Genomic DNA, 27,527 nt, shown 5'->3' on the forward strand with positions numbered 1-27,527 from the left:
TTCTTCCTCCTGCCTCCACTTCTAAGCCTGGTACACAGTTTGGTCCCAAGAACCCCTTGCCCAGTCTTCGCCATACCCCTGAGTCCCAACTCTTTCTCAATGCATTCTTTCCCTTAAGTGGGGTTTAACAGCTACATAGTAACTGAATGTCTTTGACAAACCCTACTCCTATGAAATAGTAGTAATTACCTTAATAATGTAATTCCTCATTATTATGTGGCAATAGAGAGTCAGGACTTTCAAATCCATTATCCCATTTTGGCCTTCTCTTTACACTGAGGTAGGCAGGGCTTGCCACTGTACAGCTATGGCAAGAGGTTTGAAGAGGTCATGTGTCATTGTGCAGTTCAGATTTCTGTGTCACCTGCTATCAAGCAGGCAAGGGCATGGTCAGGGAAACCCGTTGCTAAATGGCCAAGGTCTGCTCACTCCTGGCCTTCTGAATCCCAGCCCTTGAAGCCCTTCTCTTGTTTAGTCTGCCTTACCTGCCCTCTTGAGGAGGTGGCTTGTGAATTCTCCTGATCTCTTCTGGGTGCTGAGTCACCTCAGGTATGGAATTCTGTCAGCTGGCCTTTCCAAAACCTTTTGTATCATCTTATCTTACCTGACTTATCTTGAAAGGCCAGAGGCTCTTACTGGCCTCTCAGAAAGAGGAAGCAACTTGCCCATACACCTAGGACTTCTCTGTGCTTGGGATCCAGGGCCTCTGGTCCCATGAGAGGCGTGTATTCCAGGGAGGGGTGAAGCTTGTGCCTTGGCGCTGCATATGGGTGGAATTCTGGCTCCACCTCAGGCCAGCACTCTGACCCTGAACAAGTAACAAATACACTCTGGGCTTCAGTTTCCTCCTCTGTAAAATGGAGATGTAACACCTCCCACAAGGAATTGTTGGGAAGATTTAGTGATGCGAATGGACATGAGGTGATTTATTAGAGAAAATGGTAAGCATTAGCTATTGCTTTTTTTCTAATATTTTAAAATATTTTCTAATATTTTAAAAAATATTTTTCTGATTTTTTTCTGATATTTTTTAATATTTAGTTGTTGATGGACCTTTATTTTACTTATGTGTATGTGGTCTGAGAATTGAACCCAGTGCCTCACACATGCTAGGCAAGTGCTCTACCACTAAGCCAGCCCCAACTATTGCTTTTAATGGCACATTTGGTGGTAGCAGCCAGGTCTGCTAACTCTACAGTTCTTTCTTACTCTTCCACATAGATTGCTCTCGGTAGAGATTCAGAGCATGCCATTCAGGAGCCCGGCATTCTCCTGCTTCTTTCTTTCCCAGTAGCCATCAACCATGACAGATAAGCACAGCTCCCTTCCAGGAGACAGCAGGTTCCAAGAGGGTGACCTGTCTCCCAATTCTCAAAGGAGGTGACCTTACCTGGAGAGAGCTCTCTGCTCCCTGCCTCGCTTCTGCTGCCATAGTGTTCTTACAAGCCTTAGCCTGTAGGGGGCACTTGAACCTCACAAGCCTGGGAGAGCATGGAGGTGAATTGGAAGGCAGGGAATAAAGAGAATATAAAAATAGAATATGACTCCAGGACAAATTGAAGTCAGAGAGTGGACTCAAACATCAGAGGTCCATATGGGGCCTGCATAGACCATCGCCTGTTAATCTCATATTAAGGGCGAGAGGACCAGGTCTTGGCCTACCTCACGAAGGGCTTGGAGATAGAGCCAGTGTTCAAATTCTACACTCATTATTCTTTGGTTTCACCTAACACTTTTTATTTACTGATTTTTATTTTAAAAACTTCTCATTTTGAGATAACTTTGTACAACAAAAAAATGAAACATTCCAGAGTTCACTTCTCACATCCCCTTCCTCTAGCTTCCCCTAATGTTAACATCTTTAATAATCATGGTTCAGTTACCAAAACTAGGAATTAACCACAGTATCATGCTATTAACTACACTGCAGACTTTATTCAGATATCACTAGTCTTTCATTCGTGTCTTGATTTGTTCTGGGATTTAATCCAGGATCCCACATTGCATTATGTTGTCAGGGAGATATGAAGGAGGCCAGTCTTCTTGGTCTCCTCCAGTTTGTTACAGTTCTCATCTGATCCTCATTTTTCATGCCTTTGACACTTTTGAGCTATACTGGCTACTTGTTTTGTAGAATGATCCTCAACTTGAGTTTACCTAATGTTTTCCAAAGATTAGATTGCAGTTACAGATTTGGCAAGAGTCTCACAGAAGTGACATTCTGAGTACACAGTGAAGTTTGCTGGCCCCTTCTCAGTACCTCATCTTAGGGATTCATGATGTCAGAATATGATACTACTGCTAACCTTGATCACTTGGCAAAGGTGCTACTGTCAAGTTGCACTACGATAAAAGTGACTTATAAAAGTAATCAACAACTATTTTTGAGGAGAAACTTTGAGACTATGCAAACACCCTGTTTCTCCTTAACTTTACTGATTAGCACTTACCTAACACATGTGAGGTACTCACTGGTGGATCTCTTCTGCAGTATGTATTACTATAGCTTTTTTTTTTTTTTTTTTTTTTTTTTGGTATCAGAGACTGAACCCGGAGGGTGCTTAATCACTGAGCCACATCCTCAGACCTTTTTATATTTTATTTAGAGACAGGGTCGCACTAGATTGCTTAGGATCTAGCTGAATTGCTGAGGCTCACTTTGAATTTGTGATCTTCCTACCTCAGCCTCTTGAGCTGCTAAGATTACAATTGTACACCACCACGCCTGATTACTGTAGTATTTTAATGATGATTTTATTTTATTTTTTTTTAAGTGAGAGAGAGAGAATTTTTTAGTATTTATTTTTTAGTTTTCGGCGGACACAACATCTTTGTTTGTATGTGGTGCTGAGGATCGAACCCGGGCCACACGCATGCCAGGCGAGCGTGCTACCGCTTGAGCCACATCCCCAGCCCCTTAATGATGATTTTATTTCTCTCATTCTTTCCATATTTATTAATTGAAATTCTCTTACAAAGAAGAGCTATCCCTTCTCATCTATTTATCTATTTGTTCAGCTATTTCTTGCTATCAGTATGGTTTCAAGGATACTTATTTTGTACATTGGTTTGTAACCCAATAGTGTTTTGATTTAGCTGTTCAAATTATTAAGCTTTGGCTTGGGAAGCTCTTTGAAGTTGTTTCCTATGACCCTTTGATATGCCTCTATTTTTTTTTAATATTTTTTAGTTGTCAATGGGCCTTCATTTTTTATTTATTTATATGTGGTGCTGAGGCTCGAACCCAGTGCCTCACACATACTAGTTAAGCGCTCTACCACTGAGCCACAATCCCAGCCCATGTCTCTATTACTATTAGTTACTATGGTTGTTGTTTTATTATTATGAGCACTTCCTTACTTTCTGGCATTATATGATACTCCAAATTCAATTTATATTTTCCCTGCCCCTGCTCTGAAATTCATTTCTCCAAGGACCCCTGTTGTTTTTTTTACTGGAAAATGGTATTCAGAAACTAAGCTGTGCATACAAGGTGTGCTTACTGCTACCGTGTCAGTTTTAGGCCCTTCCAGAGGACAGAGCTGGAAATACATATGTGTATATCAATCATGCATACACATACATTTTTGTTTTATATGAAAAATATTTTTAAATATTTTATAAATCTTTAATTTTTATAAAAGTCTTATAATTCTTTAACAACTATGTAACTCCTTGCTCATAGGCCAGAGTATTTGGGCCCATATGTGTGTAGGCAGAGGGAGAGTGGCCAGAGGGGGGAGATACAGCTTAAGCAGGGAAGGCAGTTGTGGGGAGGAGGCAGCATCTGGCAGCCACCATGAGCCTCATCATGACTTCCAGAAGGGGGAGTCATGCTTGGGGTGGTTATCAGTGTTTTGGTAGGTGGGAGGAGTAGAGAAGTTGGATGTGGGAGGGCTAGAGCCATGGAGGTGTATGGGTAAGACAATTTTTATTCAAGGCTTTGGTAAAGACCCTCTGTGTTTCTCCCTAGGCTGGTGTAATGGCAGGTAAGGTCCCAGAGGTGGGGGCCTTGGGTGCAGCCGAGAAGAAGGTGAAGATGCTGGAGCAGCAGCGCATGGAGGTAAATGGCTGGAGGGGTAAGACCCTTCTTCCCTCCTGGGACCAGCAGGATAAAGGACTCGCCTGGCCTCTAGGCTCCAGTTAGTCCCAAGTTACCATGGGGAGTTGCCATGGTGACCACTGAACCATACACCCAAGGAAGAGGTCTGCTGTCTTCTCTTGAACTGCCCACGGGGGTCACTCTGAGGAGATGGAATTTGTGGCACAACCTGAAATTATTGGGGACAATGGAAGGGTTTAAGAAGGCTCCCAAAGTACACAATGGATGGTGGGAACAGGTGATAGCTCAGGTGAGTTTCAGTATTGGGGACAGAGAACTCCTCTGACTGCACCTACAGCTCAGGGAGGGTCTGACATGAAGGAGGGCCCCCTGCCCTCCTGAAACACAACTTCCCACTGGCCCAGAGTCTCCAAAATTTCGGGCTCTCCCCTGGTATCTCATGGTCTTCCTCCTCCACCTTTCTCCCCCACACAGCGTGGTCTTTCCAGCCCTAGGTAAAAGCCCAGTTTCTTTCTAGTTGCCTTGGTACTATCCTTCCTCCCTAGGCTCCTTTTCTCCTCACTGCTCCTTTCCCAGACCCTGAGCCTCTGCCCCTCTGTCCTTCTTCACATCTGAAAGTTTGTTACGTGCATATTAATTTTAGGTGATTGTTAGAAAGGTTTCTTTTTAGATTTCAAAAGTAATGCAGTGCTGGGGCTGGGGATGTGGCTCAAGCGGTAGCGCGCTCACCTGGCATGCGTGTGGCCCGGATTTAATCCTCAGCACCACATACAAACAAAGATGTTGTGTCCGCCGAAAACTAAAAAAATAAATATTAAGAAATTATCTCTCTCTCTCTCTCTCTTAAAAAAATTATTAAAAAAAAGTAATGCAGTGCTCATTATTTTAAAAAATTGAGAATATCATTTCTTAGAGATAACAGCAACTAATACCAGTTTATTCAATATTTCTCAGTTTTTTAATGCATAAAAATAAAATGATACAAACTACTTTATAAATTACTCTTTTTTCTTTTAAAATCAGCTGTCTTTGAGGGTACTTATTTCTATCTATATATGCCATATTCCTTCAGTTCTAAATATTTTTTACATATAATGTTTCTGAAATTGGGATATCCTTTCCCATTGTTTTATTTATTTAATGATGTAGAGTTGAGGAATTATTACATCAAGAGGGGGCCTATAATTAGTATTATCTTTGAACTAAGAAAATGTAGTAGATGCCTTATTTTCTGAATATCTGCAGTATATTTTTACATTATAGTATACTTAACCTATCTTCTACACAAATGTTAGCCTCTGGATTTTTTTTTTTTTTTTTTGATAATATAAACATGGCTAAGATGATCAGTCTATATATATTTGCACCTTGTATAAGTGTTTCTGTTGGTTAAATTTTTCATAGTGGAAGTATTAGGTTCAAGATAATAAAAACATGAAATTTTAATACATAATCCAGTTGCCCTCTGAAAAGATGCATGCTCCATGATCCTACACCAAAATGATTACTGTTTTCCTGTCTTAGTGTTGACTAAGTCATGGAGTGTTGGTGCTCCGTGTTCCTTCTCTGCTTCTAACCCCCATCTTTCCCCACAGCTGCTAGAAGTGAATAAGCAATGGGACCAGCATTTCCGGTCCATGAAGCAGCAATATGAGCAGAAGGTAAGGTGGGGGTTCTTGGCTGGGCTCTTAGGGCATACTTAGTCTTGCTGCTTCCTTCTTAACAGTTTTGAGCCTTGTGGGGAGGCCACGCTGAGCCCCAGGATGGTCCATATGAGAAGCTCCGTGGCAGTGTCAGAGGCCCCATAGAAGCCAAGTCCTGCCCACGTCCCAGGCACATCCCCTACCCTGGCCCTCATGCAGTCCCTTTCTCTGCCTCTGAACCCAGATCACTGAGCTGCGCCAGAAGCTGGCAGACCTGCAGAAGCAGGTGACTGACCTAGAAGCTGAGCGGGAGCAGAAGCAGCGAGACTTTGACCGCAAGCTCCTGCTGGCCAAGTCCAAGATTGAAATGGAGGAGGCAAGTGTGACCCCTGTGCCTTGTGGTTTCAGCACTCCCCTCCCTTTTAGCCACCAGTCCAAGGAGTCAGTGAGCCAAGGGTAGAGTCAGGAGGCCCAGGTTCTAGCTCAGGTGCTCAAGAGCTATGTGGCCAAGGGCAGAGGCATTTTCCTTCCCTTTGCCTCAGTTTTCCTTCTGAAAATAAAAACGATTAGATTAGCTATTGCTTTTCAAATTTTCTTGTTTTCAGTGAGGTTTGTTCAGTTACAGTCTTAGAAACTGATAGTGTTTTCTCTCATGTGTGGAAGCTAGAGAGGAAAATGGAAAATAAAGATGGCGGGAGGGAGCCTCACAAAATCAAAGGGAGATCAGTAAAGGAAGGGACCAAGGGGTGGGAAGCCCAAAGGGAGGAGGGATGTACTGGGGAATGATATTGGCCAAATTATATTGTTATATTTTGTGCATGTACAAATATGTAACAACAAATCTCATCATTATCTACAACTATAATGCGCCAATAAAAAATGTGTAAAGAGAAAAAAATTTCCATGAGGTATCACAAGTAGTTAAAAATTCAGAAACTGTGATTAGTTATTGCAGATTCTCCTCACATTTCAGGCTCTCTTAAATGAACTTGATCTAGATGTATAAACATGTACAGCAGAACTGTTGTGAAAAGAAAGAAGATTAAATCCTAAATTCATAAGAGTGACCTTGTGACTAAGCATGCCTGTGTATGCACATGTGCAGTGCATATATGTGTGTGAATATATGGACAGGGGTCATGAAGAAAGGAGAAAGGCAAAGGGTGACCTATCTTTTATTTATTTTATTTCTAAATGGTAAAACCATTTAGAGAGTAACATGTGAAAAAATGATTTGCTCTGTAGTTCTTTTTTAAATTATTTTGTATTTTCTCAAAACTTACCAAAAAATCTTATAGAAAGATTTCTGTAAGAAATAGAAATTATACAGGAAGCACATGATATGAAAGTGATCCAGTCTGGGCCCTGTGGCACATTCCTATAATCCCAATTATGTGGCATCTTCCTCCTGCAAATTCAAGGCCATCTGGGGCAACTTAGGGAGACCTTGTCTTAAAGTCTTAAAAAAATAAAAAGGGTTAAGGGTTGTAGCTCAGTGGTAGAGCACCCCTGGGTTTAATCCCCAGTAAAGCCAATATATATATATATATGATAGAAGCAGTCTGGGGGGACCATTCTACCAACTCTTTAGCATAGTGATAGGATTTTGAGGGGAGGTGCTAACAGGCAAAGCTTCATTTATTCGTTTGTCTAGTCAATTTTCACCAGAGCATGCCTGAGGCACTGAGCTGGACATAGAGATTCAATGTGAACTATCCAACCCTGCCCTGACTGGGGAAGAGATGCTAAACAACTATTTGAAGTGAAAGTATATTAAGTACTACAAAGAAGTTATAGGAATCAGAGAGTGGACAGAATGGGGAATGGGGACCAGATTCAGCCTAGAGGACCAGCAGGTCCTTGAAGAAATGGCATCTGCTATAGCATGTGTGACTAATGCCATCCATAGCTCTACTGGATCCTGGAGCAGCTTAAAGAGGAAAAGCCACATGACTCCCAGACCTTTGGAGTTTTACTCATGTCACCATGTCATCCCTTGGTGGAACTGGATGCTGGCTTCTTTTACCTAGACTGTGTGTGTGTGTGTGTGTGTGTGTGTGTGCACACATACGCGCGCAGGAGGATCAAACCCAGGGGATTTTACCACTGAGATACATCCCCAATCCTTTTTATTTTTTATTTTGAGACAGAGTCTAAGTTGCTTAGGGCCTCACTGAGGTGCTGAGGCTGACCTTGAATTTGCCATTTTCCTGCCTCAGTTTACCAAGTCACTGAGGATTATAGGCATTCACCACCACACCCAACTTTGCCTAGATTTTTTTTCAAATATTTTTTCAGTTGTAGTTAGCACAATACCTTTTTTAAAAATTTATTTTATGTGGTTCTTAGGATTGAACACAGAGCCTTGCACATGCTAGGCGAGTGCTCTATCACTGAGCCATAGCCCCAGCCCCTTGCCTAGATTTTTTAAAGGACATTTTAAACATGAATTGCATTTCAGAGTTTCTTCCATGAGCATGTGGCATCCAGGAGGCTTATCTGGGCAGCCAGCCTGCATCTGTGACCACCCCCTACCTTACCTTGAAGATTTAGTTGGGAGGCCACCATCTGGGTTTTCTCATGAGTGCATAGTTATGTTCTGTGACTCGCAGCCAGGTATCGTAACTCACGGTCCCCTCACTCACTTTAGTATGTGAGACAAATCCCTGGAATCTGACAGTGGAATGTTTCCAGAGTGTGGCTCTATAGATAAGCACCTAGCACTAGAGGCCATGCTTCATTCTAGAGCCTCTTAAGCAGGGAGTTCTGGGCAGCTGCCATGTATTCTGACCAAGGATGCCTGAGCCATCTCTGGCTGGAAGCAGCTCACCTACTAGTTTGTGGAATAATGAGTAAGGTCACACAGGGCTGGGTGAATGCTGACCCTGTGGTCTCTCTCCTGATCCTCATGCTGTGAATGCACCATTGTAGAATGTTGACACATTACCAAATAAAGTGAAAGTTTTCCTGGAATACTTACTACCCCAATTCTGGGCCTTCCCTAGTGGTAACCCCTGGTAGCATTTTGGTACATCTGTTTCCAGACCGTTTTTCACATTTGGACACATAGAAATACAGTTAATTTGGGGTGTGCCTGGTCTGCCCACTGTAGTGAACACTTCCTTTGACCAGAAGGAGAAAGAGTAATGGACACCTGGATTCTAGCCCAGAGTGCTATGGCCTTAAGTAAATCACCTTCCCATTTTCCATTGATTACGGGACCTGTGTGTTTATGCTATCTGTAGTGACCATACTTGCTGGGGCTATCTATGATGCAGAAATCCTGGTTTCCTAGTATCATGACAGAGGTGCTCACCTTGACACCTTCCCTGATTTCTTCTCAGATGCGATGATCTTTCTTATAACTCCACACTACCTGTGTGTTTCTTTCTAGAGGAACACCTGGGAGCTACATTTATGTCCTTGAGTATCATCTATCCTCTAAACTAAGAGACTACAAGCTGAAAGCTTCTTTAGAAGTTGTCAATAGTTCCTCACTCCCCATGGATCACAGAAGACCCCCGTGTGAATCTGGTAGACACAGACAGTTATACGCTCAATTTCAGGCACAGCTCTCCCAAGGTCCCTCTGTGACTCATGTTAAGAACCCTGTTACCCTTGGCATTTAAGTAAGCTCAAACAAAAGGGCTAGGATGGGGTCCAGGATCTCTGCTGGTTGATGGAGTTGCTGGTGTCAGAACTTTGGGTCTTTCACTCCTTCAGGCATCCCTTCCTTGAGGGCAAGATTGTGTGGGCATCACCATATTTTTATCAAGTGCCTTACTCATGAGCATTGTGAGAAGGTGGCTGAGAGAGAGAAGGAGGTGTTGATGAGGGAGGGCTGGGGCAGGCAGAACAGGGGGTCAAGGCCTCCTGGAGAGGCTCCCTGCTTACCAACCCCATGCTCCCTGCAGAACAACAAGGAGCAGCTGACAGCAGAAGCCAAGGAGCTGCGTCAGAAGGTCAAGTACCTGCAGGATCAGCTGAGCCCGCTCACGCGGCAGCGAGAGTACCAGGAAAAGGAGATCCAGCGGCTCAACAAGGTAGGCATCTTGGCTCTGGTCCCCTGGATGGGAAGGGCAAGACCCACCCCATTGCTGGTGCCCTCAACCTAGGAGAGGTGACTTGTTGGTCAGCGAGCTGACATCACAGTCCCTGCCCGCTTTACTGTTGCCTCCCCATGCCCTGAGTGATCTAGCCCTTGCTGGAGCCTGGGCTCGCTCTCCTCTAGACCTTTGCACCTGCTACCTCTTCCAGCAGTGCCAGCCTTTACTCTGATGCTCTACATGCTGCCCTTCACCCTGATACCAGCCCTACTGATTGTTCAGGGTGAGCTTTAGCATCACTAACTCAACAAAGCCTTCCCTGGGTATCTTTTAGATCACCCTGTTTTAAACTCCTAAAATTCAGCAGCTCTTTTCACAGCCTTTCTCATTCCCTGGTAGTTCCTTCCTCTACTGTCTTTCCATCTAGCAGTGAGGCACAAATCCTCACCAGGGCATTTACCCAGGGCATTGCCCAGTGCTGGCACCAAGCATGTGTTCAGAAAACACCACTGAAGGGCTGGGGATGTGGCTCAAGCGGTAGCACGCTCGCCTGGCATGCGTGCGGCCCAGGTTTGATCCTCAGCACCACATACAAACAAAGACGTTGTGTCCGCCGAGAACTAAAAAATAAATATTAAAAATTCAATAAAAAAATTAGAAAACACCACTGAAGAGAATGGATGAGCACGGGCCCAGGGGTCTCACCCTTGTGAAGTGGGATCTGGGGGGACAGGTCAGGTACCCAGGGTGGAGGCTGGGTGAACTAGAAACTCTCTTGTCTGTACCAGGATAAGTTGCAATGGGACAGGCCTGGTTGAGGCCTGGTTCTGGTCCCAGCTTAGCCACTCTCGCCTCTTTTTGCCATCTGAATCCTGGTGGGAAGCATTCTAGCCCCGCTTTACCTCCAGCCAAGGGGTTTGAGGGAGAAGCTGACAGGAGGGGGCTTTGAAAGGAAGACCTTGTCAAGCCAGAAGGAGCTGTTCAGTTTGTGGCTCTCTTTTCCCTCCGTGCTAATTGTTTTTCCTTTCCCTCTGTCTCCTGACTCTGTTCACAGTGGACTCTAGCATGAGTTTGTTTTTCCCTGGGTCGAAGCCCTGCTGGGTCATCTCTTTCTATTTATTTTTTGTTTGTTGCAATGCTAGGGATTGAACCCAGGGCCTTGACCATATTAGCAAATACTGTACCACTAAGCTACACTCACCCCCTCTATTTGGTTTTGATATTTTATAGTCATTGATTATGCTGAGTCAGGGGCCTTGGGACCTATTCCCCAGAAGAAAAATGATCTGCCCTGAGCTGGGGAGATTGGAGTCTAAATCCAGGCAGGTACTGCCCAGTGGCAGAGTTGGCTTTAGTGGAAGAGCTGGGAACAGAGACATCTGTGTGAATGAGTCATGCAAGGCAGGTAGCCTCAGGTAGGCCTCTCCCTGTGCCTGGACCTCAGTTTTCTCATCTAAAAAATGGAGTGGAATAGAAGAAAAAAGTGAAGTCATCACTTCACTTCAGAGCATCCTGAATTGGCTACTGGTTCAGCACTTTCCTCGTATCTAGGGAGCTGGGGACTGAATAGGGGCCCAAGTCCCAGCTGGGAAAGCCCTCTGTTTCCCCTCGGAGACAGAAACATTGTAGGAGACACTGTCAGCAATGCTGAGGCCTGGCATGCAGAGTCCCTGCTGGTCAGGGGCTGAAGTCCAGGTGGTGATGAAGGGTGACCAGCCTTGAGAGATGTTCCAGAGCTCTAAAGTTAACAGTTAATAGGGTTAAAGGAGAAAAGCAGTTAATAGAAGCCTTTTAAAAGATGTGAGCATAGTATTTTACATAAAAAACATTATTTGGTGAACATGGTAGATTAAGGGTGCTTTCCTGTTTTTATTTCAAAATGTTATTTGTTGATGTTTCAGTTTATCATCAGTGTTAGATAAAATCTTTTTTTTTTTTTTTTTTTTTTTTAAGAGAGAGTGAGAGAGGGAGAGAAGTTTTTAATATTTTATTTTTTAGTTATTGGCGGACACAACATCTTTGTTTTGTATGTGGTGCTGAGGATCGAACCCGGGCCGCACGCATGCCAGGCGAGCGCGCTGCTGCTTGAGCCACATCCCCAGCCCCATAGATAAAATCTTGCATAAGAAGAAATTAAAACCCACCATAATGTAACTACAAGAGTTAAAGTGGAAGGGCTGACTTGAATGGGAACGGATTGCTATGTTGAAAAATCTAACAGATGCCGAAGAATCTCAGGGTAAGGTAGTTATCCAAGGAACTGAAGCATCTCTCAGAGACCTCAGATTCTTTCTAGGTCTCAATACTAAGAATTGAGCTGCATCTGTTAAGAGAAGGAGATTTCCCCTTCTATAGTTCAGCCTGCTGGTTAAGAGCATATGCTGGGTTTGAATTCCTACATTGCCACGAACTAGCTGTGTGACCTTGGACAAGTCACTTTGGGTCTCTGAGCCACGGTTTTCACATTTGTAAAATAGGGGTGATGATCAGAGTCTTTTTTTCATAGAACTGTGGAGAGGCTCAAATGAGGGGATGTGTACAAAATGTTAATAAATAGGGCAGCATTTATTAAACTGTACTGGTGGTGGTGATTATTACTATCATGAAGAGGATCCCTGGGGATGAGCTCCAAAGGGGCCTGAATTCCAGGGGTTCCCTATGATTCTCTCCCTTCTCTACCTGATCCCAGGCTCTAGAGGAAGCACTGAGCATCCAGGCCTCCCCATCATCTCCACCAACAGCTTTTGGGAGCCCAGAAGCTGCTGCTGGCCTCCTAAGGAAACAGGAACTGGTGACACAAAACGAGTTACTAAAACAGCAGGTGAGACTGCGGGGGAGTTGGGCATTCCTGAGAGTCAGCATGGGCGTGGGGTCGTGTAAATAGGAGTCCATTCCCTGGCCATTGGCAGGGCCCCTGCCTGGGTGTAGGTTTATTGTTTCCAGCAGCATGTCTCTTGCTTAAGTCCACTCTTCTGCCACCTTTATGACTTAGCCATCTCTGTGCCCTACTTGGTTCTTACTTATGTGTAAAAAAATTAAGTTTAAGTCTATTTTAAAGGGAACTTTCTATCACTACTATACATGGAAAAACCTATTTATTTGCCACAAATAGAAAGTAACTGTGAGCAATAAATACAATAAAAGCAAAATGGTGTTATTGAACTATAACTGGATTCTCTTGCCTGGTGAATACTGTGAACTTGAGCCCTCTTTCTCAGAGATTGGCAAGCACTGGAAAGATAGCACAAGACTTACTAGCGTAAAACAGTCTTTCTCTTTGGGATATGGGAGACTGGCAAGCCGTTGAAAGGTGATGGCTGTCCCCTGTGTCTCTGTGCTGCTTATACAACTCTATTCATCCCCTAAATTTTCTTGGCCCCAGGTGGCATCTCAGTGATCTGCTGTGAGGTGTGAAGCTATAGGCTTGGAGCAAGGGCCCTGCTTAGCCTGTCCTTTGCCTGGACACCCAAAATCCTGGGAGACCGATAAGTCCTCTTCTCTGAGAGCCAGCAGACCCGAATTCCAGTCTGCCGCCATGCACTGGTTCTGTGGCCTATGTGGCCTCTGCCTCTTTGTGGGCCTTGGCAGATGAAAAGATTGGACTGGTTGATGGCTTTCAGTCTTTTATTTTTATTTTTTTTAACATGAATCTTTCATTCAAATAAAGTCCTGCCTTGAAGCCCAGAATATTAGAAAGACACAGAACTACTCTGTTTGAAGTTGTGGGCCAGGGCTCTAGATGCACCCATCCCATTCCCCGTGGTGACCCTGAGACAGGGCAAAACCAGCCCTGATATCAGTTGCCTCCAGCAGGAGGCATGGGGTGTGGGCCTGAGCAGTTGGAGTTCCTGCTAAGATGCCCACTCCCCCACCTACCCCACCGTGCCCTCCAGGTGAAGATCTTTGAGGAGGACTTCCAGAGGGAGCGCAGTGACCGGGAGAGAATGAATGAGGAGAAGGAGGAACTGAAGAAGCAGGTGGAGAAACTGCAGGCCCAGGTCACCTTGTCCAATGCCCAGGTGGGAGCAACTGGACCAAGGAAGGGACATTAGACTCTCCTTGTTGGGAGGAGTAAGAATTAGAGGGCCTTTTTTTGTCAGGACACTCTCTGGTTCCTTTCCAGCTCTGCTACCAAACTTCTCTATGACCTTGGCAAATCCCTTGCCCTCTGACCCGATATAAAATGCTGACGAATTTGAGCAGTTGGAGTTCCTGCTAAGATGCCCACTCCCCCAAATGGAAGAATTCAACAGAAGCCGGACAATCTCAGGGCAGGGCAGTTGTCCAAGAGACTGAAGCTTCTCTCAGAGACCTCAGATTCCTTCTAGATCTGAGTACTAACTCTAAGGCATCTCTAGTTCTGACTTTCCAAAATCAGTTTTGATGCCTACAGGAACAAATTTAGGAATTGGTCCTTATTCACCCACCCACTCACAATGGAACTGAAAGATATTAATACGGAAGCAGTGAGGCTCACATAAACCCGCTGACTGTGTTCAGACCACCCATGATGAGAGGCTCACCCCACAGCTAGTAGCCTATGTTGTGTGGGGCCCCAGGGGCCTTTTCTGGGACTAGCCTAGGCACAATAACCCAGAGAGGTACTTAGGCCCTCAGTCAGTCCACCTTCTGGTCCAGTTAGGCACTGGGCCCAGACCTGGCTAGGAACTACCTGTGCCAACAGGCTTCTCTTCCTCCCTCTCCAGATAAAATCATTCAAAGAATTTGAGAAGGCAAAAGAAACCCTCAAACAGCAGAAGAGGAAAGCAAAGGTGAGCATCTTAAGGGAGGAGGCAGCACTCGTCACATCTTACCTTCTCCAGGGGTGCAGTCTGATGGGAGGGGCTGTGTGCTGACACTTTCTGTCAACTCACCAATGTGGTGAAACAGACACAGAGCAGTCATTGGCTCAGAGTAAGTGCTTAGGACACAGTGACTGTCATCATGGATACCTGTGGCCCTGTACCCAACCTTCAGTGCCCAGGTACCACCCTTCCATTCTCATGTACCAGGTTTTATGGCATGTACTAGTCTTTCGTGTATGTGTACCTGCTTTCTGAATTCATGTGCCAGCTGTTTATGCCAGGTGCCACCCTTCCAAGTTCATGTACCATCTTTGCATATGCCTGTACTCACCTTCCGTGCCATGTACCAGCCAGCAAGTCCCACCTCCCATGTCCATGTCCCAGCCTTTAGTACCTTTAGAAAGCTAAGATTCTGTGGAAGTGAGATGGGTGCCACTAGGATGGCTTGTGTAGCCTGTTGCAGCCAGGGCCAGATGTGAACCTTTCTTGCAGGCCTCAGAAGAGCGATACCATGTAGACCCCCTTCCGGAACACCTCTGTGGGCCCTACCTCTATGCCTACCCACCCACACCAGCCATGGTGCCACACCATGGCTTTGAGGATTGGTCCCAGATCCGCTACCCTCCACCACCCATGGCCATGGAGCATCCGCCCCCACTCCCCAACTCGCGCCTCTTCCATCTGGTGAGTCTGCCCCTCCTTCCCTCAAAAACACACACAGGGGCTATTCCAGGCCTTTTCCAGAGAGGAAGGTCAAGTGATGATGTCAGACACTGCAACCTCAGCAATTCATGAGCAGCACCATGGTGGCAGGCAGGTGTCTAGGGCCTAGGTTTGGCCTGCTCTCCCAGGAGTCAGAATTCTGCAGCCCACAGCTGTTCAGGGTTACTGGTATAGAAAGGAGAAGACTGAGTAACAGCTCAGGACAGGAAGGAGGGTGCCCTCCAGACCCAGGCCAGGAAGGTCCATTTGGGCTTGACTCTGTTATCTTCTCCACATGTGCCAGATTCCAGAGCGTCACTATGTTTCTCTCCTTTTTCCTCCTCCTCTTCCTTTTCTTTTATCACATTTTTCTTTTTTTTTGCTTTCCTCTTATTATTTTTCTAAAGAGCTGCTGTCCCCTGCCCCATCTTCAACAGTCCCTCTTCCGCACAGACACCCCAGCTTCTCCTTGGACAATTACAGCAGCCTGCCATCCAGCCCTCTCTGGCTTTCCCTGGTGTGAGCATCCTCTATACATGTCTTATTTTAGCACTGGAGTAGCATGTGCTAAAGAGTTTGATTCTGTAGCTGTAGAGACCTGGATTCAAAACCAAGCTTGGCTACTTTCCTAGCTATATAATGTTTCTTAACCCTCTGAGCCTCCGTTTCCTCACCTAGGAATGATAACCAGGATGGTTGTAAGGATTAAATTATACTTGGTTAGTTGATGTTTGTTTATTATGATTTGGCATTATATCTGCTGTTGTAATTTTTGAGTGTGTTATTGATGATTAAGCACCAGTTTCATTGCAGCCAGAATATACCTGGCGTCCACCCTGTGGCACAATGCGGAATCAGAGCGCCCAAGTGACAGACCCACCTTCCACCAGGCCTGCTGACCCCGGTGAGTGTGGTCCCCTAGTACAGGAGCTTGTCGCCCCCTGGAGAAGGTAACTTATCTATCAGTATTGCTCCGATTTGATCTGGGGGGGGGGTTTGATCCAGTTTGATTTGAGAGGCCTAGCTCTCTCAAGTACTGTTGGAAGGGAATTGATGTTGGCTCCAGAGTGAGGGAACTGAAATCATGCATTCGTTCATTCTAGTTTGTTGTCACATGCCAAGCACCTCAGCAACCTGACTTCCTCCCACTAGGCCCCACCTCCTAGATGCTCCACTGTTTCCCAATAGGGCCACAGGCTGGTAACCATACCTTTAGCATTTGTTCTGCAAAATGCCTTTACAGAACATTTAGATCCAACCTGTAACACTTTGGTAAGAGGATGGAAGGAGAATGGCTGACACAAGCTGATGGAAGGCTGGTGTGGGGAACACCAGCCAGGTACAACATGGGAAAAGAGAGAGAGGGGACAAGACACAGGTAAAGGCCTGGCAGGTCTACACTGTATGGGGCTTGCAGAGTACGGAAGGAATGCTAGTTTGTACCCTAAGCATGTTATGGAGTCACTGGATGTCTTAAAGCAGAGTGTAATGACCAGATTAGCATTTTGGAAAGCTCCCTCTGGCCATAGTGTTTGCCATAAGAGGTTACAGGGACTGGGGCTGCATTCACCAATCAGAGGGAGGCTGTAATGACTGTCCTCACTCCCTGTAGGACTCTCATGAAACAGGAGGCACTGCCTTACCAGTGGAGCTCTGGGAACAGAATCACAACTAGTGGGTGGAAGCTATAGGGAGACCAAGTCCATCTCAGCATGAAGAACTTTCTTAACCAGAGTTACAATTGCAGAGAAAAGAAGCCAGTTATAAGGAGGTAGTGAGAGCAGAGGCTAGTGAGAGCAGAATGGATGACTTGCAGGGAGTGTGGATTATAGGATTTGGTGCCAGGAAGAAGATATCAAACTGATCAGTCATTTCCAGAGGATCTGTGGAGCTCTTGGAGGCTGCTTTGATGAGTGGCAGAGGGTGGCCTGGTGGGCAAGGATGACCCCTCCCCCATAACTACTCACTTCTAGGAGCTGGAGCCAGAGTGACAGTGACTGGGTTTATATCCCAGCTCTACTACTTCCTACAGCTGGGACTTTGGGCTTTTTAAAATTTCTGTGTCTCAGTTCCCTCCTCCACAAAGGGGGTAATGATGGGCTTACTACACAGGGTGAGGATTACATGTTGAATGTTCCTAAGACACAGCCTGGCAGTCAGTTGCAAGCTGTTATTTATTTCACAGGGACTTAGTTGCCTTCCATAGAAGACTTTGAAACTGATTGTACCACATAATTCTTAAGTCTTCAACATTTTTGTTTATTTAGAGTCTGCAAAAAATGACCATGAGGGGCCCCAGTGAGACCACATTGTGTCATTTGGCTCTATCTTCGTCTTGGAGAGCCAGCTGACCTCAGATTACCGAAAACTAGAAGCCACATATTCTTTGTGGCCAGAGCCGCAGCTGGACAGGAGGCTGAGATGTGCAGACGGCTCATACCTCCAGCCCTGAACTGTTTACAAGACTGGGGAGGCTCCACCCACAAGGCTTCCACATGGGCTCCTCATCTGGCCATGACCAGGGGAAACTCACCGCCCTGCCTCCTGTCACCAAGTTGAGAGCCCTCACCTGGCTGACCTGCCATCCTTCTTTGAAGCAGCTGGACTTCCATCTTTAGAGTGGATTGCAGCCCAGACCCCTCCTTTCAGAACCTCCACAGAAGTGGTTCCAGCCCCTCCAAGCGCCACATCCAGTTCATGTGTGTGTTCAATTTTTGCTTCCAGCTCTGTAGCAGGACCTGTCCCATGTCCATCCCTACCCCTCTGTGAGGAGCTGCAGGAAGAATGGGTTTGTCTCCAGAGTAGGAGAGAATGACAGGGTATTCTGATATTGGGGCCCTCTCCACTCCACTTACAATAAATAGCCTCATGAGAGGTGTCACCACCTGGGATGAGGGCCAGGCCAGCCATATCTGCTGAGGGACCCAGACTGAAGATGCCAGGCCCTGGAGTTCAGGCCCTTCGCCCCCAGGCTAGAGGTTTGTGGTGTCGGAGGCCTGTATCTGGGTGGCTATCTGTTCCTAGGCAGCTGTTTGCACGCATCTTGGACATAAATCCAAGTGGAAAATCAACATTCTGTGACTGGTATTCTTTTTTGTCCTAATGTTCCCCTCTCGGCCACTCAGAATGCTACTTTCCAGGTTCTATACCCCTTTCTCCCATTTCCCTGAGAACATTACCAGTATTTGAGGAGCAGTATAAGGAGCCTAGGCTGAGAGCCAAGGGACCTTGCTTTAAATTCAAGTTTTGCCTCTCGCTCACCAGGAGACCTGGGGTAAGGAGTGAGCCTCAGTCTCCCCATTTTTCAAATGAAACACTTCTCAGCCCTAGCCACCTTGCAGAACTATGGGCAAGAATGAGAGGTGACATGAACTGGTGTGTATGAACTCAAGATGCTGAGTGAGAGAAGCACAGTAGATCTAGATGAAAGTCAAAAAGAGGACACCAGAGGGCTGGGCATGGTGGTGCACACGGTAATCCCAGCTGCTCAGGAGGCTGAGGCAGGAGGATCACAAGTTCAGAGCCAGCCTCAGCAAAAGTGAGGTGCTAAGCAACTCAGTGAGACTCCATCTCTAAATAAAATATGAAATAGGGCTGTGGATGTGGCTCAGTGACCAAGTACCCCTGAGTTCAATCCCCCGTGCCAAAAAAAAAAAAAGCAGGGCCCAGCGCACTCCCTCACTTCTCTTCCTCCTCTCCTTAACCCTCTCCCCACATGCTGGGACAGCCACCATTGAGGAAGCACCACAGTAGACTGAACTGCTGCAGAAAGGCCTTTACTGGGCAGGTAGGATGTGAGCAATGCCAGTGGACAGGGTGAGGGGAGAGAACACATCCTCCCAAGGAGCAGGAGAGGCATCCCTGCCATGGGTCTCAGCCTGAATGCACTAAAGGCTGGACCTTGGGCAGGTTCAGGGGAGGCCCGCCCACAAGGGCTTCGGGCCCCTCCCTCATAGAGACGCCATCCCTGACATGGGGTAAGTGGCCCTCACACTCACTTCTGCCTTGGCTGATCTCAGGGAGCATTGTGGGGTGGGGACAGGTGCTTGGGAGGGCCCTTCAGGAAGGAGAAGGATAGTTAGGCAGTGTGGGAGACCCAGAAATTTCTGGGGACTTCACTGGTGGTACTTAGAGGCAGTAGGAGTTACTGGCCCCAAGGCTGAGATCAGGTAAGAGTAGTGCAGTCAGACCTAGCACTGGTTTTTCCTTTAGGCTGAAAGCAAATTGTTCTCATTGGAATAAAGAATTGGAGAAGAAAGGGTATTACTGTCCAGCATTCTGCAGGACACACAGGTAGATTCACAGGTGTGCGAACACCCACACACACAGTGGTACAGACTCACGTTTGTGTCAAGCTGGGTCCTTTTGTAATAAGAAAGGGGTCTGTGATGGGTGTATAATATACTTGGAAACATGGAATCCTTCCTGAATAGAGTCCCTCCCAGCCCCTGCATGGTGGACATGAGGTGGAGCAGGTATCAGTTACTACCCCCTGGCCCTCAGGGTTGCCTGCTGCCTCATGTAGGCCAGGATGTCCATCTTGACATTGTTGACTGTGGTCCGGTGGTACCAGCGCATGATGGGTATGCCATCTGGCCCCACCAGGAACTTCTCAAAGTTCCAGCGGATGTCATGGATTTTCATAGGTTCCCAGAAGAGGCGTCCAGGTGAGCCCAGGAGCTCCGAGGTGGGAGGACAGGAGTTCTGGAGCAGGAGTAAAAGTGGCATCAATCTGGCTGGGGTCCCTCCCTCCCTTTCCCTCTTCCTTCCCTCCCCCTCTTCCTTCCCTCCCCCTCTTCCTTCCCTCCCCCTACCTTCCTGGGGGTGGAACAGCCTGGTGCTGAGAAGAAAGCACCAGTTTGGGTACCAGACTTCCAGTACCCACTGGAAGTGATTAGAAGATTGGGAGGCCCTTAATCTGTCCCTTCCAGTACCCGGTCTGGGCCTTATCTGTAAAATGGGCTGATAAGATCCTAGGGACTGCAAAGCCCTCTACTTGGAATAATAGTCAGATACCAAGAAATTCCCTAAGAGCCTAGGATCAGGGGAGGGCAACCTAGGCTTTGTCTCTTGAGGGCTAGGTCAAGAGCAGCTCTGCCCTGTGTAGTCAGAGGGAAGAAAGCCTCCTCCCCAGTGGCTGCTCACTCACCTTCAGGAAAGTGTAAAACTTCTGCTCTTTGTCCCCATTCACATCCCCCTTCTCAAAGAGCTGGAAATTAGGGACGAAGCCACCACCTGGTCGGACATACCTGCAGGGAATGTTCTTAGATGGGCACAGGGCTCAGAAATGAGGAAAGGGGCAGAACAGCAGAGGGAGTGTTGGGAGTCTGGTTTTATCCAGGGTGGGCAGTGGGAGCCAATGACTGTTGGATGGGCACAAGCATAGTGTGTGGCTTGGGTCTTCTTTGTCCAGCTTGGTCCCTTCTCAGTAACCCCCCACCTCAGTTCTCCCTCCTCCTCTTGATAAGCTCTGTCCCATCATCCCTTTCTCTTTCCTGTCTCACTTTCCCCTCATTCCACTAAATGGGGTTTGTAGAAGGGGAAAGTGGCTCCTAAATGCCACTGTGGAGAGGGTCAACACAGGACTCAGTGGACACTCACTTGAGACTGGGTAGGATCTCTGAATTCTCTCCTGGCTCCTGTTTTCCGAATTGGTTGCAGGGGAAGCCCAGAATGACCAGACCAAATGGTCCAAGCTCTTCCTGTAGTGCATTCAGTTCTGGGTCAAGGAGAGAGCAGAGGCAGGGTAGCCTGGTGAGGAGCCTTGCCTTGTCTGTTCCCCTCCTGTGGCTCACCAATATACAGCTGAAATCACAGGCCTGACAGGGGAAGGACTTGCCCAAGAACATCCGGTGAGTTTGTGGTATTGCTGGAATTCAGGCCCTGTCACCCTAACTAACCTGGATGGGAGGTTTGGGGGAAAAGACAGAAATACCCTTTCTCAAATCAGCAGTCTCTGGTCCACTGCCAAGGCCACCACCAACTGAGGGCTCTTCAGAGCTCATAGGATTGAGTTTCCTAGAGCAAGAACCATTCATCCCTAGACACAAGGCTTCCTTGGGGTGGAGTGGGGCCCTCACAACACTCCATCCTCTGGGAATTCAGGAACCCAAGGGAGGTTCTGGCCGGCTCCCCAGTTTCCTCAGAACCCCTGGCCTTGCATGCATTGCCCACACCCAGCCTACCTCTGGTGCAAACACACTCCGCTCAGTTCCAAGGGCTGGACAGAGCATTTAGGACAGTGCTCACTGCCACTGGGCCTGCTGTCAGTCCACCTCCAGGAACTGATTTCAGGGTCAGACTGCCCTTGCCTCCCCCTAGGCTCTGCCAGCTGGCCCCAGCCCCTCCAGAGTGCTCAACCCCTTCCCTTGGGTGCTGAAAGAGGCCTTTGGCTTGCTTACTCCATTGGGCTCCTACTCTGCTCCAATTGAGAAAGAAATAAGGATATTAGGGAATATGAAGCCTGGGTCAAATATCCAGTTCTGTCACTAGTAGTTTTGTGATCCTAACTTGTTTCTTCAGGCTGAGCCTTAATACATTTACCTGTACGTTAAGGAGAGTTGAAGGCTGAACTAGGTCATCTTTAAAGTTTATTCTAGAATGGACTGTCCCAATGAGACCCACCCTCTCATCCTCCCATCCACTTACACACACCGTGGGGCCTCATGCCAATGGCCTGTTTTCCAAAGTATGGCCAAGAGAGGTGCCGAGGTGCCAAGGAGGGAAGATAAGCCATTCTCAGCCAGTTTCTGGTAAAGGGAAACTGCAGCCCCAAACCACCTTCTCCATCCCTCTGCTTCCATGCCACTGAGGTGCCCAGGGATGAAGAAGGACAACCAGGAATCTCCTGGAATATGCCCAAAGATGATCAGACCTTAGGCTTATAAAAGAATCCTCACAAAAATGTGGAACATTGTATAATCGGGACCTGGAGTTTGGAATCTCATGGCCACTATCACCCTTTCTCCCCTCGCACCAGAGAAGCTCCTATGATTGAGATGTGTCCAGGGGTCAGAAACAGCTCCAAACAGAGCAGTGGAGGAAGGGCAGGGTCTTACCAAGGTACTGGTCTGTCAAACCTCAGTAGCTGGCCACGTTGACAAAGAGGATGTATTTGCCAGAGTACTGCTTAAAGGGAATGTACTCCTCCCCATCGATGGTGAGGGCACCATACTCATAGATGGTGCCACTCATGCCACCATGGCAGTCTGTCTGGAAGAGAAAAAGACCAGCAGCAGGGAGCAGTTAGAGCTGGAAGGAAACTTGGACATTTTTCACTTTGAAGTTAATGAAAGATCTCAACAGGGAGCATGACTTGCCCAAGATCACACCAAAAATGAACTGGACTAGAACCGAGTCTCCTAATTCCCTGTGTAAGATAATGATGATGAGACACTCAAGTGCTTAATAAACACTTCCTATTAACATTTAAGCACTTAATAAGAGAGGGCTATGGAACCCTAGAAATCACTTTGGGATAATTTTCCACATCATATGTCACAACATTTACAAGGCTCAAGGGCGACTGCCCTGGTGCTGGGAGCTGGATGGACTGATGGATGAGTGGCTGCTGCAATAGTCCCGGAAAGTGATGGTGAGGCTTGCACTAGGCATCGGGAAGGAAAAACTGAGCAGAAAGGAGGAAGCATCAGTGTGAGTGGTGATTCAGAGGCGCCAAGTCTGCCTCCAGACTTGGGAAGATGTTATGAAATAGTGAAGGAAGACCAGGAGCCAGGAATGAGGAAAGGCCTCTGGTAAGGGTTAGATGTGGCTATAAAGGTAAAACCATGCTTAGCATATACTACATGTTCTCAGGTGAGCCATTGTGACGATGACAAACATACCTTCTCTCTGCCTAACTGCTGCTCTGCAGGCAGCCCGCAGGACAAGGAGGGATGGAGCACGGTGGCACTGTGATTTAGGATACCCCAGTTCTGCCTCTTGCTCTGCCACTATATGATCTTGGATTGGCCCTTCCTCTTACCCTGGCCTCACCTTGAACTGGATCAGCCAGTCTCAATCCAGATGGCTTGACAGTGTCACCATCAGTGGGAGAGGAGGGGATTGGATTACACCTCGGTAGCAAAATGTTGCCCAGGACCCCTCTCTACCCCATCCCTTGCCCCAGACCTGGAAGACAAAACTCTTGGGTCTACTCTTGAAAGTTGGTCACTGCAGTGACAACATGACTCAGCAGGTGGGTTGTGAAACAAAGGGAAAAGCTTGAAGCCATTGTATTAGGTGATCTTTATGGGCTCTGTCATCTGATGAGAATGAAAAAATGGTAAACAAATGGAGCAAAAACTGGCCTGAGAGACCTGACTAGGACAGTGACAGGTGGTGAGCAATAGAGGCGTAAATTCACTCCCTTCTTTCCCTTCAATTCTGGAAAACGCACTGCTGGGGCAAGGTCCCTGGACCTAACTGGGTGAAGGAAGGGATCCACCCAGCAGGGCGTGGACCCAGCAGGGTATAGATGACCTGTCTGTCATGAAGTGGCTGCAGGGTGAGGCGGGTGAGGCTGGACTGTCTCCACCAGGTCATTCCCTGGCAGCTGCAAGCTCTTTTCTTGGCTCTAGTGAAAATTCTCTGCTTCACATGAGTCTAATAGTCCATACCACGTGACTTCTGCTGACTGAGCAGGACCAAGACCCAAACTCATTATTCCTCCTGCCCTGCAGCCTCCTAGGTCACAACTGGGGTCACTTCCACCTTAAAACACAAACAAACCAATAGCCCAGCTGGCCACAAAGTTCTGGCAGCCTCCCACCTCCTCCACTCCACCCTCAGCTAAACATGAGCTCTGGGATGTGGACAGGAAAAAAGCCAAGAGGTTGACTAAACAATCAGAGCTTACAAACAAATGGGAGCATCAACTTCTGGGCAGTTTCCGGGTGAGGGTGGGGCAACTGGCACCCATCTCATTAGGTACCAGTCCAGCTGGCTGTTGGCCCTGGGCAAGTCAATTTTACTCTGGGGTCCTTGGTCTGAAGATAATCCCAACGGCCTCTCAAAATAGCTGTGAGAATCCACTGGCAGATTGAGACAGGTTTAAAATATCTTGGAAAGAAAGGCACAGATCAAGGGATTGAGATTATTTTGTCTGCATCTGGGGTAAAAGGCCCTGAGGTTCCTCCATTATTGAGAGGAGAGAAGCCAATGTGAGGGCGGTGCACTGGGCAGGGTGTCTGTCACCAGGAGGAAGGATGAGTGGCAGCCTCCACACTTACTGCTGCAGCTAGTGAGGCTAGTGCTATGGATTCGGACTGACGGGTCAGGGTGGCCCATGGTAGGGGGGTAGTCCCAGACGGTAGAGGGGAGAGGCCACTAAGGTGCCTCAATCCAGGAGAGGAGCATTCTGGTGACCCAAGAGTTGGTGGCAGGGCCAGGGACAACAGCGAGGGCCCTGGCTGGCTAGGGCTGCAGATCTGTGTCTTTCTCTTCCCCCATCAATGAGATGCTGTTGAAGGAGGACTGTGCTGGGAGGCAGGAGACCTGGGTCTGGGTACCGCCTTTGTAAGAGGGAGTCAGATCCACTGCTGTCTTAAGAGCCCTTCAGCCCTGACATCAACCTGTGGTTCCATGATTCTCTCTGCCTCGTTTAGTCACTTAGAAACCAGTGGTTACTAGGATCCCATGCACGTCAGCAGCTGTCATTCTTTCCAGCGTCTGCAACGTTTCCTTTTGTACAGCAAGGACAGGGAGCCTGGGCAGCCTTAAGCTACACTGAGGAGGCAAGGAGGAAAGGAGGGTTCCCTTTGTTCCTAGCCCCTCCCTTAGAGTTGGAAGAGGAAAACATCTCTCTAGAGCTGAATCACCTGCGGTCCGTCCCATTCTGCACATGCCCCACTCTCCATCCCTTTGTCCTGATGGTAGGAACAAAGTAAATGGTTAGGTCCTAGAAGCCAGAGCTGTGGAATCTCAACTCTAAGCCCTAGGAAGATAGATGAGCATACCCAGGCTGTCATTAGCCAGCAAGTCTTGGCTGGTAGGGTCTGATATGATCAGATTTCATCCTAAGACTTCTAGACCATACCCGTCCTGTTTTCTCTGAATCCATTCTTGCCAACCCAGAGTTCTGCAGAAAACACATGGCCATGTTGAATCATTCATGGCATCCATTCCCTTAACTGCCAGCCTTCTTAGGGCAAGGATGAATCTTCCTTTCTTCTAGAGGCTGGGACAGACCCCATGGTGCTGACCTGCCCATGGTCCACCCCCACCCCTACTCCACAGCCTAATTCAAAACTCAGTCCCATGCCTGCCCTAGAAAATGCCTTCAGAGCTCGTAGTTATAAACAAGCCTGGATAGAAAGGAGAGCTTCATGGCCGTCCAGGCTTAGACCTGACTCCAAGGAAGGGCAGACTCATGGAAGAGCAAAGGGGTTAGAAACAGACAGAGGAAATTGCTCTTGGACTGGACTTCCTGAGAAGTAGATGGAATATTGGACACAGCATGAACTCATAAGATCTTAGAATAAAGACCCAGAGGATTTTAGAAATAAAAGCTCAAAGCTATGGGCTGGAGTAGAGTGTTTGCTAGCATGTGTGAGACACTGGATTTGATCCTTGGCACCACATTAAAAATAATAATAATAAATAAATAAATAAAACAAATAAAATAAAGGTATTGTGTCCATCTACAACTAAAAAAAAAATTTTTAAATAAGTACATAAGCACGTTGGTGGGGTGGGGTGGGGTGTATACTGGGAGGGTAGAGATAGAAATCCTTCTCTTTGGGTCTATTCCTACTTCTGGTTTCTGCCTCTCTGCCCTGGGGAAGAGGAGGAGTCTACAGGATCCACCCAGGCACATTTTCACCAAAGAGATAAGCATGCTGGTTCATCCCCAACCTTCTTCAGCATCCCCACTCCTACTCTAAAGTCACACAGCCTGCTGGCGATAGACTGAGGCTCAGGGAATTGTGCCTCTCCTTCGGAGTTGATGATCCCCAGCTCTCTCCAACTACCAGGTTTGCTCAGGCAATGTGGACAGTGGATCATTGGTAGTGAGGTTGTCCCACAGGAAACCCCTCAGAGGACAGTTTGTTGATGTGACTGCTTCTGAAGTCATCTGAGAAGTAGATGCCCTGAAGATGGAGAAACTGAGGCCCAGAAAGGGGTGGAGACTTAGGATACTGAGTGTTCTGCATTGCCCATTCAACATTCTTTCAGTCACAAATCTCTGCTTCTTCTGCCAATGCCCTGGAATCCATGTGGGTGGTTCTACCTGTGGTTATGTATCCCGGGGGTAGAAGAGCTCCCAAGCAGTTCCTGAAGACCAGGGCCATCCTGCTGCATTTGTCCTCCCTTTCTCCTTACTACCATCTCCCTGGGAACATGCAAAGCCAACCCAGAGGCTGTCACTGGGCCTCTTTCTGGGTAGTGCCACCCCCCCACCCCACCCTACTGGAGGACAGCAGTTAGCACCAACTGACATAGATGTAGCAAGACAACCCCCTTCCCCAGAGGTAGCAGTGAGGGATGCCTTTCTCCCCATTCATTCTGCCAACCTGGAGGACCCAGGTCTGGATTAGATGGAACTTCGAATAGATCTATGGTCACCGGTGGGGGTCCTTGGGGTGGAGGGGGAGGCAAACAAAGTTAACCATGTCCCTCGAACCTGGGTGTCGCCTTTCTGCAGGGAAACCTGGGAAGAGAGGTGCCTGGCTACTGTGAGATGGACACCTGGCAGCTACGTTCACTTCCCTGTCTCCCGCCCTGGAAGCTCACTCACCTTCGACTTCTCTTGTCCCCGGCTCGGCGGGACGAAGCCCGCCAGGAGCAGGGAGAGAAGGCAGGATGCCCGGAGGAACCGGGCCATGGCGGGCTGGGGGAGCGTCTCAGGCGTGCCTCAGACACTGTCAGCTGCCGGATCACCGTCGGTCTGAGGTGTCCGAAGCTCCAAGCCACCTTTCAAGCCCTCAGCGGTGGCCAATCCGCGGCCAGGTCGGGGTCCTCGTAGCCAATCGCAGCGCAGCTAGGATTTCAGGGGCAAGTCGCGCCCGCCCTTCTCTCTCCCCCTCCCCAGGCCCTGGGCGACAGTGACATAAGCAAGTCTGGGCAGAGAGATGGGAGTGAGGTCCTCGGTGAACGCCGGAAGCGGTCCTCTCCTCTGAGGGCTCCAAAGTGCGGGAGGAGGCAAGCACAGTGTTCTCCAGATCAGCCAGAGCCAGGGAGCCCCAAAACACCCAAGAACCGATGGGTAGTTTAGTTCTGGGAAGTAATTCTTACTCCCCAGGCTTTAAAAATTACCCTGTGATGGTCC

At 47.7% G+C, this 27,527-nt stretch overlaps 2 protein-coding genes across 5 annotated transcripts in view; one reads left to right on the forward strand and one right to left on the reverse strand.

Moving 5' to 3' along the window:
* Tnip1 (TNFAIP3 interacting protein 1) overlaps positions 1 to 18,330 on the forward strand; it is a 51,296-nt gene extending 32,966 nt beyond the window's left edge. For all 4 annotated transcript variants that reach the window (XM_076856428.2, XM_076856426.2, XM_076856429.2 and 1 more), the window contains 10 exons: positions 3,974 to 4,063; positions 5,659 to 5,724; positions 5,951 to 6,082; positions 9,621 to 9,749; positions 12,442 to 12,573; positions 13,646 to 13,771; positions 14,459 to 14,524; positions 15,050 to 15,241; positions 16,073 to 16,163; positions 17,527 to 18,330. In XM_076856428.2, coding sequence (XP_076712543.2) covers positions 3,974 to 4,063; positions 5,659 to 5,724; positions 5,951 to 6,082; positions 9,621 to 9,749; positions 12,442 to 12,573; positions 13,646 to 13,771; positions 14,459 to 14,524; positions 15,050 to 15,241; positions 16,073 to 16,163; positions 17,527 to 17,561 — 1,059 coding nt within the window. In that variant the 3' untranslated portion in view covers positions 17,562 to 18,330. The remainder of the gene's footprint in view (positions 1 to 3,973; positions 4,064 to 5,658; positions 5,725 to 5,950; positions 6,083 to 9,620; positions 9,750 to 12,441; positions 12,574 to 13,645; positions 13,772 to 14,458; positions 14,525 to 15,049; positions 15,242 to 16,072; positions 16,164 to 17,526) is intronic.
* A 689-nt stretch (positions 18,331 to 19,019) lies between these two features.
* Gpx3 (glutathione peroxidase 3) lies at positions 19,020 to 27,207 on the reverse strand. The gene is made up of 5 exons (XM_076856430.2): positions 26,997 to 27,207; positions 22,318 to 22,471; positions 20,861 to 20,978; positions 20,409 to 20,508; positions 19,020 to 19,963 (listed from the first exon to the last, which is right to left on the reverse strand). Exons 1-5 carry the CDS (start codon positions 27,081 to 27,083, stop codon positions 19,745 to 19,747), a joined length of 678 nt encoding a protein of 225 aa, XP_076712545.1. The 5' UTR covers positions 27,084 to 27,207; the 3' UTR covers positions 19,020 to 19,744.
* Positions 27,208 to 27,527: the final 320 nt, after the last annotated feature.

Source organism: Callospermophilus lateralis, chromosome 5, assembly GCF_048772815.1.
Source record: "Callospermophilus lateralis isolate mCalLat2 chromosome 5, mCalLat2.hap1, whole genome shotgun sequence".
Taxonomy (NCBI): Eukaryota; Metazoa; Chordata; class Mammalia; order Rodentia; family Sciuridae; genus Callospermophilus; species Callospermophilus lateralis.